Source organism: Lepeophtheirus salmonis, chromosome 2 (genome assembly GCF_016086655.4).
Source record: "Lepeophtheirus salmonis chromosome 2, UVic_Lsal_1.4, whole genome shotgun sequence".
NCBI classification, from domain to species: Eukaryota; Metazoa; Arthropoda; class Copepoda; order Siphonostomatoida; family Caligidae; genus Lepeophtheirus; species Lepeophtheirus salmonis.
The window spans coordinates 18,907,753-18,923,225 of record NC_052132.2 but is presented as its reverse complement, the minus strand read 5'-3'; the positions used below and the strand labels follow the sequence as shown (position 1 = coordinate 18,923,225).

At 30.5% G+C, this 15,473-nt stretch overlaps 1 protein-coding gene across 1 annotated transcript; it reads right to left on the bottom strand.

The window, feature by feature from the left end:
* Window positions 1-9,626: 9,626 nt before the first annotated feature.
* On the bottom strand, window positions 9,627-13,519 carry LOC121132373 (excitatory amino acid transporter 3). The gene is made up of 6 exons (XM_040727771.2): window positions 13,011-13,519; window positions 12,307-12,593; window positions 11,308-11,443; window positions 10,995-11,227; window positions 10,471-10,655; window positions 9,627-10,035 (listed from the first exon to the last, which is right to left on the bottom strand). Exons 1-6 carry the CDS (start codon window positions 13,462-13,464, stop codon window positions 9,879-9,881), a joined length of 1,452 nt encoding a protein of 483 aa, XP_040583705.1. The 5' UTR covers window positions 13,465-13,519; the 3' UTR covers window positions 9,627-9,878.
* Window positions 13,520-15,473: the final 1,954 nt, after the last annotated feature.

The following is a 15,473-nucleotide window of genomic DNA, read 5'->3' as shown; positions in this document are numbered from 1 at the left end:
TAGTTCAAGAATATTTCTTGTATTTTGAAAATTCGGACAAGAACTACACCCTTCCTGTGAAGTAAAGGTTCGTATAAATCTGTAATTTTGAAATATATACTATATAAGAGTAAACCATATTTTTATAATTTCATTTTCTTTTAATAAATACTAGAAACAAATGATTTTGACTAACAAAAAATATTATTCAAGTAATTTTTCCCTACAAACTTTTTGGAATGACATCTGGTAATGTCATTCATTGATTTCTCACATTTCCTATGGTTCTTCTGGCTCCTAATTGCCTTAACATATATAATTTTGGAAAGTTAAATTCATAAAACTTGATTTATTCTATAGTTGATTCTAAAACAAATAATTCGCCTTCGAATTAGAAATGAAATCACATCCTGTAACTAAGATAGTACGACTGTCTAGCAAAAGAAAAACAATCAGTGAATATATATCACGTGAATTCCATCGTGTCTAACGTAACTTTAAAAGATTTTTCTACTTGATTTGAAACAATGATAAGTTGTTTTTTTTTACAATGATGTTGGTTCTGGCATAGTTCAAATAAGTACTTGAAGTCATTTTACCATTCAGGGTTTTGGGTTCTGTTAACATCATCCATTGTAACTTGGTTATAATCTCTTCGAAGGGGTTTTCAATAAATGACTAACTTAATTCTAGTTTGGTGGTTGGCTCGTGGATAAGAAGATTCATTTTATTTTTCAATAGGATATCGAGAATGTAGTTTGATAACCAATATATTGCGGTCTCTGTGTGCCTTTCTATTTGTATTGTCTTTACAATGCCATTTATATGCACACTTTTTTCTGCTATCGTGTAGCAGAGTATTAGGCAATTATGTTTCAAGGCATTGTAATCATCCATTAATTCATTGTATATGGGCATTACAGAACCATTTTCCCATTTTAAGACCCCAAGTTTGATTTCCAATGAGGCATTTTTTTTGTCAGAACTTCTGCAATCAAAATGAACACAATAAGAAAATTGATTCTAACAATTTTTGAAAAATCTTGGCTTTCATTTTCTTGCATTCTCTTATCCCTCGTTTCAATTACGCCCCATCAATTATAATATTATTAAAAAAACCCAAAAAGAGATGAAACCCACCAGCGTCAGATAAGTTATCTTGAAATGCCGCTTCCAACACCTTAGTTCATATGCAGGAAGTTGGGGGCTGTTTTGGGATTACTACCCATTCCCAAAACGAGATAAAACCCGAAACACCCTCAAATTTTGGGGCTCTATCGGGTGTAAATGTTGGGTAAATATAAGTAGTGCTGGTGGTTTTCATCTTGTTTGGGCCCCGCTGGCACCCCAAAATAACCCCAACATTTGGTATGTAAATGAAGTAGTGTGAGTGGTTACTTAAATAGTGGTGGTGGGTTTCATCCCATTTTGGGACAAGGCCAACCCTAAAACAGCCTTTAACATTCGTGTTGTTTAAGGGGTATTGGTAGGGGCCCTTAATGGTAGTTTATAATGGAATGGTGGTGATGGGGGGTATGTTTCAATTAGGAAATGTCTGAATGGGATATATTTTCAACACCATTTGGAAACCATTACGGTCGAATTTCTGTCTGTCGACTTTTTGTCTGGTCGACCTTTTGTTTGATCTACGTTTAATCTATTCGTCTTTTTGTCCATTCGACGTTTCGTCGGCCGACATTTTTTCCACACACCCATTATCTCTCAGTTCAAATATATTGACAAAAGAACATCATGTGTGTTATGGGTTGAAATATCTTTTCGTTTCTGCGCATCAGTAAATTTGCTGTTGCACGTTTCTGTTCTTATTTTATGTGGCTTGTATAGCAGAAATGAAGACATTTCATATATATGTTTATTATTAGGCATTCTAAAACAATGTACACCAAAGATAAGTGAGAATACTTAGTTCAAACAAAGAAGTTATCAACACTTCGACCTCAAATTAAATAATGAACAGAGCACACCCAAAAACTGTTTTTCCTTTTCAAATTTATAAACTTAGTTTTTTCAATACAAAAATGGCATCCCTATCTTTAGCCTATAGTCAATAATCGTCAACAATTTGTATAATTGACTGTTGGCGTCTTTATCTAATGATGGTAACTGGGTGCCTTTCACTACTAATAAATACACAATGTTTATTAAAATAATGAATAATCTAATTAAGCATTCATTAAAGATAATAGCAAACTATTAATTATTGTGTATTTAGCCTTTACAAATATATATAACAATGAAAAATACTGAAGGTTTTACTGAACAAGAACTAATGATAAGTTGAAGCACTTTAATTTAGTTTATTTTAAAGTGATGTTGTGTAGTGGGGCTTTTAAATGAGATAAATTAGGGTGGCCCTTAAATTTTAATGTTATACTTTACCTTCTCTAACCCATTCATTTTGTTACCTGCATAATAGAACATTCATGTGCAAAATATTTTTGACCTTAATTAATATTTAATAGTTCTTAATGTCTTGCCCTATATTGAAAAATTAGCCGGATCAAAAATCAATATCTCTATTTTTTTTATAATAATACAGAGTTACATTACCAACTTTCTCTGTAAGTATAAATGGTATTTTACGGAAATAGCAATACCATTACTGGATTCAAACAAAACGTGGACTGTTAACTATGTTTCTTCATAACAATAAAAAGGTTTAGTAATTATTTTATGATATTATGTTTCTGCCATCCTTTTTACATTAACAAACTGAACTAATCATTTCGTCATCATGAGTGAGCAACAAGCAGATCTCCTAGATGCTGGAATTGATCAGATGAAGATTACGGATATCGTTAAGTGTTCTAGTAACCGGGTTTTTAAGTTGGCCAAGATGAAAAAAAAAGGAGTAGACCACTTCAGGATGTCAAGAAGTGGAGGACATAATTTAATGAGGGATACGAAGTACTTGTTAAGTTTAGATAATAATATAAAGGAAGATCTGATTGAGTCGATGAATCTCCCTGCCAAAGACTTTTCTGTGGCTCCTAGGACCATCAAGGGGATATAAATCATAACTTGTGATTAGTTTCTTTCACAAGGTCTCCACGCCACCTTCTGAAAGAGGGCATGAAAGCACAAAGTTAATATGTCTTCACACTGGGTCAACAAATACGAACCATTATTAGTTAAACTCTTCTCTTATTCATAGTGGATAAACTTTAATTTATTCTACGTTTTATCTGTGTTTCAAAATATAAACGTCTGCAAATTTTAAGAAATTTACAATTTTAGTCAAAAGTGTAAGAGTCAATGTCAATCACTTCTAAAAGTCGCTCAAATGTAACAACTTTTGGCACAATAATATATTTTCACTATTAGAACCGATTGAGAGGGTGAGAGAAGGAAAATAATAACGTTTATTTTTTACGTACACAATATGTAAGAGCCCCTTATAATAGAGACGTTTTCAATGGACGATAAAAAGGACCTTTTAAGTAGTATATAAAAGATCAATTTTTGTCAGTCTTAGATTTGTCTATTTCTTATTCTCCTTTTTGAAATTTGATTGTTTCATCCAAATTAACTCTCGTAAAGCTATGAAAATTTGCATTGCTATTAAATAAGGAGTTGCATCTGATTGGTTAACTCTCAACTGCGATTACTGAGCCTTTTTATAATTTTCTTTTTGTAAGAAAGGTTGAGGGATAGAGTAAGGATAATCTTGTTCAGAAATTTGAATAAAATTAAAACTTTTGTCTCAAAAGGTTCCCTTATTTTCCATTCATATTATTAAATTCCCTGTTATTCACTAAAATGTTTATAGATGTAACAGCTTTGGTTTACGTGGATTAATAAAAGATATTTGGGGTTTTATAATATTTTCAGAAATGTTATTAAAGAGTTAAGTTTTTTGCCTATATTTTTGGATTTTTTTAGAAGCTATATTACTTTGTTACCTTTATTTCATCACCCATCTTTTCCTCCAAAAAGAAGCAGGCAAAAGACTAGAAATAATCTGGTAGTTGGCCAAATTAGGGAATACATTAAATATGCTCTCTTTTCTACCCCCTCCTTTTTTGTACGTACTAAAGGTGGGGAAAATATTTAAAAGAGAATATTCATGTTCTCATCTATCAGTATTCACTAGTCAGTATTCATATTCACATACTTCTGATAACAGCCATGAATGGAATAACCTAAATAGATCTTCCTGCAAATAGAATTAAGACGATGTTTCAAACAATTAAAGATGTGCTCAATTTAAATCAAGTTCAATTTTTCCTTCGGATTTGAACATATGTATAATAATGCACATAACAACTGCTCCAGTTTTTAAGTTCAGAAGTTTGTTTTCTGTCTAACTAACTAAGCCAAGCACCCAATATAAAATCCTTGTCGCCCCAATATATTTCTTTCTCTATGGCCAATATATATTATATATTCGACGAAGGATCATCCAGAAATTGTATTCCTCTTATTCAAAGGTGTAAAGGAGTATATAATTTTCAGTACGAAATAATTTCAACCTACCGAGTGTTCCATTAAAATCTGAACACTTTAACTTTTAAACTTCAACCAGATATAATTTATTTATTCAAAATAGAATTTTAACAAAATAAATACTATAAATAGATGTGTGCCTGAGCTCTCTAAATCATTAACGTCAATTATGGCTTAAAGGCGACGGCAGAAGGTCTGGCACCCGTTCTAGATGTAGTCCTCTGTCATGAAAACCCAGTGCTGCCTGACAGTAGTCTCATTGTTTGAATTATGGACACTGCAGGCTTTCCCCTGACATGCACCCAAAATGTTTAGTTGAGGGGGTTTGCATCAGGGCTCTAGAGGGACCAAAAAAAAGGGATCAAAAGAGTCTGGAATTGAGGAAATAGCTTATTTTCATTACTACTGTGAAAAGTGGCATCTCCACTTTTTTATAGCTCTCTAGACAGTCTCCCGTGAAATCCCAAGATCTCTAGTATGGAACCTAGGGTGGAGCTAATTTTTAAAATTTGAGAAATGTTAAGCTCTGAATGTCGTAAATTTTTCCTTTGGGCTAAAGACATCATATATAAATTTTGAACGGTTTTGAAAAAGATTTAGAGGTAGCTCAACGGCTCAAATTTTTGAAATTTTATGACTTTTGTGAAAAATGAGTGCTTTTACCTGAATATCAAATAACCCCTTGGTGTTGCAACAAACCTTGAAAAACACAAAATTTAGTTTCATCAATTTGCTTGTTCTATTTGACAGTGCATTATGTACAGAATCTAAAAGACGTATGTTGAAGGCCATGCAAAATTTGAGTAATGACTCAAGAAATACTGTTCTTGATGAATTAAAACAAAAAAACTTTGAATATTTAGTTGCAAAGAAATCAAAGTCTTAACCTCCCAGAGACATCTTTTGAGACAGATCCTTACTTATGGAATGATCAAGATGACTACCCACAAGCTCTTGATACTATCATTCATTAAATAGTTGTTAATCATATTGTTGAGCGTGGAGTTGGTCTCATGAAAGAGTATAGTGGTATACTAACTTCTGAAGAATAATAGCTCAAATTCCCCTTCCTAATGGTCGAAGATCATAGAAGGTTATATCCCGATAAAAGAAAAAGTGCTCTTTTAAATTATTAATTTAAAAAAATATGTATTGTGCAATAGAAATAAAAAGAACTTTATTACATTAAATTTGAAATTTTGATTTATAAGAAATTAGAAAAATATTTGAAAGGTTTATCATTGTAAAAAAATATAGATTTTTGTTTACGTTGTGATATTTGTTATGCTTATCTCATAATAATCTTGATCTAACATGAGAATTTTCAACTAAAACAATCTCACAATTGTTCTTAATTACGACTACTACGAAGGTTTTGGATATATAAAATTAATTTAGGTTTTAAAGTTTTTTTATAGAAAAAAAGTCAAACTTATACTAACATAACATAATGTTCTATCTACTTCAAGTAGTAAATTCACCGTTGCTAATCATTTGTGACACAAAAATTGTAAATATGGATATTATTTCTTTTACGATCAGACAGATGGACATATAGCAAAAAACACAATTTATGGCAACCTTTGCTCTTTATGACCAATTACCACCAACTGCTAGTAAAAGAATAATAATAAAATAATTTGATTACAAATTGATTAAACTCAATTTTTTGTTTTTCAAGAATTCTTGTAACACCAAGGGCTTATTTGAAATTAAGGTAACAACACTCTTTTTTGACAAAAATCGTAAAATTTCAAAACATTAGAGCCGTTGACCTACCTCTAAAAAAAATTTAAAACCGTTCAAAATTTATATTAGTGATTATTTTTTGATATTCTGTTTCCATCGTTGTTTTTACATAAACAACCTATACTACTCATTTAGTCATTTCACCATCATGAGCGAGAAATAAGCAAAAAGGTAGTGCATCTCACATCTCCTAGATGCTGGAGTTTATGTGATGAAGATGACGAACATTGTTGAGTGTTCTAGGACTCTGGTTTTTAAGTTAGCTATGATGAAAAGTATTCTCGTCAAGGGAAACTTTAAGAGCTTCAAGTATCGGTGTATTGTACGACAAGTCCTATATATTTCATAAAATAGAAGTGTATAATTTTGTCTCGGGGGAAGTGTCTTGCTTGTATTTGATTTGATGTAGCTAGACTTAAAACTTTGATTATTTCATATTATACAAACTGCAATTAAAAAGGTTGCTGAATAAAATTTTGTTAAGTTCCGACTTTTTAAATTTTACAGTATTGAAATGACCGGATTCAAAATCAAGTAAATACCCGATTAAGATTACATTTTACCAAGGTATATATAAGGTTTGTCGATAACAAACTTGCAACGCAGTCTGGTTGACATTAGCTGAAGACTTTTTGACAACGGACCCAAGTTCAGTGTTACTCACTACTGATAAGTGTTAATTATAGATAAATACTAGAAGCCGAGGAGCGTAAAAAAGTTATGAAATGTGTGCAAACACATTTATTTCATAGTGATTTGGATGAATCTTTCGTACGAATGATTCGGATATATTAATTCACTCATCCTTTCCGTTCCTAGGAATTCATATTTTTTCCATTTGGATATTCAATAGGCAATCCGTCTTCTGATCCTCTCTTCAACTTTGTGTTAAAGGGATATCTCCCCTTAGTCTTTGTACCTCATTCAGTGGATATCATCTCCTTTAATGGGAGAATCCTGCATTGTACAAATGCTCTTTGCATCAAGGTCTATGAAGTTACTTCTGACTTGTGAATCATTTCCTATATACTCAAGATTTAAAAAAATCCTCCAGATCTTTTACGAGATCATCGTATACTGCTACATATAAGAACTATAGAGTTCCATAAAACGGAATAACAGAATAATCGACTGAAAGATCTAGTGAGGAGTAGGGAGAGTTCTCATCTTCCATCTACTGCTTGTTAATTGAAGTTCTAGTGTCCTTTTCTCCTTAAGTCAACTCTGTTTCGTATAATAGTCTAAAAAAAATATATGGTCACTTAAAGCCTCACCCATGATAATTAATTTATTTATTACTTGTGAGTACCTTTTGAGATTGGGAAGCAAGAGGAAGATTATTATTCGAGACTTTTAAGATAATGTGCATCTCTTTTTTCGATAGTCTATTCTATTCGGCTATTATATATACATAGTTATTGCAAACTATTAAGTGATTATGTGTTAAAAATATAAGTTACTTCTTAACTTGTGTGATTTTATTGGAATATTTGATTGTCGTTGCAATCTCCAAAGATATTGACTCAGGAATCACAAGTCATTTAAGTAATCATACAAATTAATATCTTATTGTTAGTTTATGTTTTCATAGGAACATTTCATATTTAGTGCATAATATCCACTTATTCGTAATATATTATTGTTTTCTTTGCTATACTGATAGTAATATTGAAAATGTATGTTCTGAACTATTTTTTTATTAAAACAACTTTTAATCTTTTTTCTTAAATTAATTTTAGTACCATAATTGTCAGAGGGTACAAATTTACAGAAATAGAATTGAATGATAAGAAAATAAAATAGCCAGTACCATATGTTTTTTTCTTTTCCATTTTGTCAGTCAAGGTTGAGAGTAGATAAAAAAGCTATACGTGAGTGTTTACAATTTGAAATCTTGTGAGGTTATGATTGGATAGTTTAATAAAATCATATTTTCTTTACCTATCAAGGTTAATAGAAATACAAGGTTAGACCATTATGTAATTGGGCTTGACATATTGCTACAATTTTCAATTTAATGTATCATAACGACTGCTGGGCAAGAAAACAGATTTTGACAAAACCGCTCATCTACATATTATGACGTCAATATTAAAAACATGGTGGAAGTCAAACGTCAGTCGTATACGCGTTATGGTATAACCTTGTATTTCTATTAACTTTGATAGGTGAAGAAAATATGATTTTATGAAACATAGTGTAGGTATGTTACAAATCTTCTAATCTTTTTTCTCCCCCACGTATTAAGTTGCTCAAACAGCTTATCCATAAGAAGTTTCGTGATGCATAATACACCATATATATGTACATCTTTTAACTCATAATTCATAAGTTTGATGACTTTTTTTTAATGACATTACAAATGACGATTAAACTTCATTTAATAACTTAAAATGCTTTACTTCAACGTTTTGGGACCAAAATGACTAATCTAATCAATACAGATTTTTTTTTTAAATTTAAGGAAGCTTAAACATTTTTCTATTCATTAGTGAAAAAAATATATAAATTGATTCAAAGAATCAGTTTTTATGAGATGAAATAATTTGTAGCCGCTAATGAATAGAGGATGTAATGAACTGCAGATCTGCATGATAGCTTGGGGCAAAAAAATCATAAGCTATCAGTTGACAGAGAAAATTTTTAAAAATACCTAAGGAAGATGGAACATTTTTCTATTCATTAGTGAAAAAAATATAAAAATTGAGTGACTGAATCAATTTTTAAGAGAAGAAAAAATTTGTTGTCGATAATAAATAATAAGACTATTTCTTTATCTTCAAATCGGCTTAAACTTTTTACGCAAAAATGATTCTTCTAATTAATAAAAAAAAAGAAAAATTTAAGCTTAAATAAACTGGAACATTTTTCTATTCATTAGTGGAAAAAATATATAAATTGATTGAAAGAATCAGTTTTTATGAGATAACGAAATTTGTAGGCACTTATAAATTATGAGAGGAGTGTCCTATTTGTCTTATTCTAACTCATTTCTTGTCACTGAACCTCGTACAATTCACATCTAGGAAAGTGTAGGGTTTGTGATTCAAACTACAACAGTCCGAAATGTAGAAGGATATATAATTTGAGTGAGATAATACTCCGTGAGTCATATTTGATACGACAGTATTTTAGAAATCAGTTCTTAGTACGTGCGATTCAAGGAGAAGACGGATTTAATTTTCGACCACGAATCTCTGGATTTCTCAGTCAATAGCCAATGGATTTTAATAATTGAGGTATTTATGGGAAGAAACTATCCATACACAACCTAAGATTTTTATTTTTTGAAAAATGCAAGAGAAAAGAGAATAAACAATTAAAAAGATTATATAATCATTCAAATGCCTCATTAAATTCTTAATGTTTGTAGTTGTTTTCATTTAAAATAATGTTGCTCATTTAACAATTAAAATATGTACATCATTATATATTCACGAAAAAAATAATGTTTGTATGTATTTCATAAGGTATTAAAAGGTATAAAAAACATTCAAAGTGAGTATAATGTTTACATTTAAAAGTCATAATTAAACAATAATATATTATAACCATTTTTATTTGACAAACTGCTCATTTTTCATTTGAGAACAGGCATGGGCATATAAGATAAATATATCAATAATTAATTAATTATATAATTTAAAATGCAAAAATGTCTTTATAATAAAAATAAATTAAATCTATATTGTCGTTACTTCGTGATTGTCCTGTGATGATTCAGTAGGTTTTTCACACATTGAAATGGCATCCTTTTCGACTTTTTTCTCCTTGTTACTATAATGACTTACAACTCCAGCACCAATTGAGTCTCCCAAAACATTGACTGTGGTTCTAAACCTATAAGAGTGAAAGAAATATTGTCAGCAAGTATATTATAATATTGCGTTACTTGCACAATTCATCCCCAAGATTTAGAGCTGTTCATAAACTTATAATGGTCAAAGTCTCATTCCGATATCATTTTTAAAATTTGAAAACATGGGGACAGGGAGTGCTTTAAAAAAATGCCAAAATATTGCGCACAAATTTTTAACAAATAAATCGTTTGAGGTTGAGTGATGTTAAGAACAAAAAACTTGCGATCATTTCATACTGAGACATTTTTGTTTAATTTGCCTTGTTTTTTCTCAGAATTGGCTATACATCTATTTAACTCGATATATCCATGGATTTCAAAATTAAAAGGTCTTATATTGTTTTAAATAAATTAGCATTCTGCAGATTCATTTCTTTTAACAGCTTTATGTAATAATATCATAAGATCTACAATACCTATCAAGTAACCAATCAACTGCAAGGATTAGTCCAACATCCTCAGATGGCAATCCTACAGTATCCAAAACCATAACCATTGTGACGATACCGGCTTGAGGAATTCCTGCGGCACCAATAGATGCAGCAGTAGCAGTTATACTTATCGCAATTACATTTCCAAATGTCAAGGGAACTCCTCGAAACTAGATAAATGATTGAAAATATACTTGACGGGTCAATTTGTGCACTTTATTAAATGGAGACGGGGGGAAATAGAAACTTCAGTTAGAATATTTGTCCTTATTAAAATGAATTTATGTTGACAGTCACAAATAATATTGTTAAAATTAATTTAAGCATTATATTAATTCAAAAGTATGTTGTTTTTTTATTCGTTAAAAAAAAGATTATTTGAAACAAAACAATACTATTTTATTCTTCTAAAAACTGTATACTCATTGAATTAATGACCTTGTCATAAAATAATTTTTTACACTTCTGAATAATAAACAAATTATATGTATGTTCATTTGATTCTGTACCTGAGCAATAAAAATGGCGGCGATAGCTTCATATAACGCCGTTCCATCCATATTAATAGTTGCTCCAATGGGTAAAACAAATCTAGATATCTTGGAATCAATTCCATTCTTTTCTTCTAAACAGTTCATGGTGATAGGTAGTGTTGCTGCAGAGGAAGCTGTTCCAAAGGCTGTCATAAGAGCATTTCCCATATTGAGTACGAATCGAATTGGCGACTTTCTAGTGCTCAAAGCTGGAAAATAAATAGAAGAAAGGCAAATGAATAAAAATGAGTAAAAGATACCACTTTTTGAAAAAGTTTTAATGGTGTACCATAAAGTGATGGAAGAACTATAAACCCATGAAGAAATAAGCCAAGTAGAACTGTACCAAAGTACTTTCCTAATTTCGTAAAACTCTCACCAAAATTCTCCATTTCCAAAACTTTTCCTATGATTAGGAAACATACCTGAAAATATAAAATAGGGTTATATGTAAGGAGGGAAAAGCATATTGGAATGTGCATTCGAGAGTATCATTATTTCTTAGTAAAATCTAGTCTATCAAAGTCTTTCTTGTTGTTGTTTAAATAATATATCTAATAAATTATTGTCAAACAAAGGATGTGAAGAGATTTACTATTCAAAGTGATATTTGATTCTTAATATACCTATATACGTTAATGAACACCTCAGAAATATTGTCAAGTAAAGTGTTACAATATAGGTTTACTCCAATTCAAATACATTTACTTACATCAGAAACAAAATTATCATTTTATCATTTAAGTAATAAATATTATAGATCAGAGCTGATGCTGAAACATAGTTAAATCAAAGAGTTTTTTTTAAGTATTTAATGTATCTAATAAAATAGATTCGCATATGTATGTTAAAGGATTTTAAAAAATATATATTTGAAGGAATAAGAAATGTTATTTGATGTAGCCTTTATTTTTTTTTTTTTAGTGATGTCGAAATTTCCAATATTTATTCGACAGCAACGGAGTAAACTGAACTTTCGAGAGAAATTACTACTTTATTTTAACAACTTCTTTAATTCTATATTATATTTTTTCAACATACAGTATCATATAGATGGCTTATGACAGATTCATGAAATTTCTTCAAACGATAGTTGAAACATTTAAGTATGTGTTTAAATTAAAAAAACAAAAAAAACCTCACAAATGAAGGAAATTTATACCTTATAACGTAGCTATTACCTGATTATTACTTATAAATTCCATTCTCTCCTTTGGAGAACGAAATGAGCGCCCCCTACAACTTCTTTTAAATCATTTATATACACATAAGAGGATTAAAAACTTACTCCCACTGGCGCTAAATGGATAATCCAAATCGTTATTCGCATCATGACAGTTGCTAGAGACTGAAAAAAATTAAGTAAAGGAGCTCCTTCCTCCTTACTAATAGCAATGGCCAATCCAAGAACAATAGAGAATACAATGAGTCCAAGTATATTTGAATTCCAAGTGCTTTCAGTTTTAATGTCCCATGTATTCTTGTCCGAGCCATCAATGTCGGGTTTATTTTTTCTTTTAATCACTCCGTCAGTGCCAGGATATACAATTCCAGTCTTATCCTGCTGAATTGTGGCTCAAAATAAAACAGAAATGTACTCTTTTTATTTGAAAATAAACTCTTGAAGGGGTTTGAAATTGAAATATAAAATTACAATCTTGCATTTATTTTTAATTACTCTAAAATAAATAGAAATCACTAGTTGTTAAAGTCAACGTTAGACAAATGCTGGAATCATTCATCAATTTATACAGTAAAAACTGTTTACTTTACTTTTTAAGCATACTTTGTTATAAACTTTTAATTTTTTTTTTTTTTTCATCTTGTTTAAAGTAACTTTTAATGAGATTAGGTATTTACTTAATTTCCAAGTATACATGTTTACAATATGAACACTAATCCATCAAAAACTCCTTTTATTATTAGTGAATACCCTGTCTCATTTTTTGTTTTACTTTCAGATAATAAGAGCGATTTGTATAAAAACTAAACCACGAAGGATGTTTGGTGGGAAGCAGTTTCGTATTAAGTCCATAAGAGTATCCGGAGTTGTAACATTTCGAGACGTATCAGTCACGGATGAAAGATTATCAATATCAGCCCCATATCCAGGCTGAATAGTTACAACTAAAACAATCCCTAAAATGACTGCAAGAAAAGTTGTGACAGAGTAGTAGATTATAGCAACTCCTCCTATGCGAGAACTGTCTTTAAGATCCAAAGAGCCAATGGAGACTATTAAACTAGGAATAATGAGTGGGATAATGATGGACTTGAGCATTCGTAGGAAAATATTTCCTATAAAGGAAATGTACATGATTTCCCTTGGACTCATAATTTCATCTTGTTCTGAGCGAATAATAATCCCTACAATGATACCTATAATTACTCCTGCCATTGTGAGCAGAGTAAGGTAATTCATTTTTAGAAAACTCTTAAAATCCATGGTACACGAACAAGTTACACAAGACTTACACTGATCAATATAAAGAAAAACACAACTAATCATTATCCATCAAGCGTAGTGCTAATATTTTTTTTTTTTTTTTTTTTTTTTTTTTTTTAGAGGGAGCTTGTTCTAATAGTATTCCACGGAGCTAGCCATGAGAATTACAAATAACTAATAACAATAAGTAATAACACACTCGCTTGAAGAGCGTACTGCAGTTATTATTATATTGTAAAAGGTACCTACCTAAAAGCATATTTGAATATAATCATCCATACTATATCATTTTCAATGTTTTTCATTTTGTATTTATATACTAGAAAGGATTCCCAAAGTCTGTGATATTAATAATCATTTTAAAATAATTAAAGGATTTCTTTGAGAGATTATAATGTGTGGACTGTGAATGTGTATTTTCTCTCTCGTTATATTTCTCTCTTTCTACAAAGATTCACGATCCTCGAAATGGGAATATCTGCTCTACACAGTCAGTCCTATTGGATCGCTCTAAAAAACTAAAAAAGAATGCAGTCCGATCCTAATAAAATTTGTAAGTAGTCCTAAGACCGGTCTTTTATGAAATCTACAACAATTGAAATAACATACTTACGTCATTCGAGTCGTGGAAATTTCATCAAAATTCATAAACTCTTTCAATGAGGCAAAATTACTTAAGTTAAAAGTGGAGCTGTGTGACTAGAACGGATTATTATACGTTATTCTTCAATCCTACCTAGGACCGTAGGACTGTAGGACCGATGTATATCACTTCTTGAATGCTAAAAAAGATTGGACCAATAAAAAAAAGACTGAATAGGGGGAAGGGGGAGGAAACGAGGACCGATCCAGCACTAACAGTTAGTAGGAATAAAAAAAAGGGGGTGAGAAAAATTATTGTTTAAATTTAATATATTTTTAAACATACATGTAGATAGACTTGGCGTTATGTAACCTGTTCTTATTATAAGTAGTTCGTAATAAACCTACTTCTCCTTTCGTGTAACCATAAATAGGTACCTATATAACAAAGATAAAACTCTTAATTCTTTGTTCATATACTTATATACTTCATACTTAAAATAGTATCATTTTCTATAGATTATGAAACGAACAAAATAACAGATTATACCTTCTATGTAGGAATATATAGAAAGAGAGAAAAGGGGATAAGAGTTTAGCTATTTACTACTGTTGTCTAGAATTTGATGGAGAGATCAGATTTTATAAAGATATATTTATCATAAATAGATAATAATAAATGTTTCCTCTACATAAATTATATTAGTTCTTTATTAAGTCATTACAGCAATTTTATATCCCAACCTTTCTTCCAAAAAGAAATATAAATATCCAAAATCAATTGGTAGCAGATAGTCAATTCTTCCCAACTATGACAGCTTGACAAGAGCTAATTTGAATTCAACCATTCAACGTCCATAAAATTGATAAGGGGAAAATAATTAAACTGGTGATAACCAAATACAAAGCATTTCTTATGTAACTGAGGTAACCCTATGTTAATTGTAATATCTAAGGTTGTATCAGTCTCCTTCATGTGGAACATGGCCATTCTCTGGCACCACCTAGAAGGCGTCCTTTTTACTAATATTATAGTAAAGGACGATAGTTTAATAATTTAATTAGTTAAGTAAAATTTCAAGTATCTTTTATGTGCAAGAATAGTTTGTCACAATTATACATTTTGGTAAAATGTATTATTATCATAAACATTAGTAAATATTGATGGATTATGAATTCCTAACTATAACACCGTTATATGACAAAGTTTATTCTAAATGATGGCTTTTCTTATATTCGGACGCGTTCTTATGATTTCGGAAGGGCTCGGACAGGACGTTTAAATATTGGGACTGCTACACAGAGCTGTAGTACTCAAGTCAGAAACTTAGACTCAGAAGTCGGAACAATATAGACTCAAAACCATATGGACTCGGGTCATGGGAACTTAGAATCCCAGTCATTTGGCTTGTTGCCTGAAAGCTGTT

Bases quoted from the DNA above. Each gene is read 5' to 3' on its own strand.
- LOC121132373 (XM_040727771.2), bottom strand. From the start codon at position 13,464: ATGGATTTTAAGAGTTTTCTAAAAATGAATTACCTTACTCTGCTCACA. The intron at 11,444-12,306 runs GTAAGTTTTTAA...TTATATTTTCAG, and splicing joins TCCATTTAGCGCCAGTGGGA to GTATGTTTCCTAATCATAGG. The intron at 10,036-10,470 runs GTATTGTAGATC...TCACTCTTATAG, and splicing joins GTTGATTGGTTACTTGATAG to GTTTAGAACCACAGTCAATG.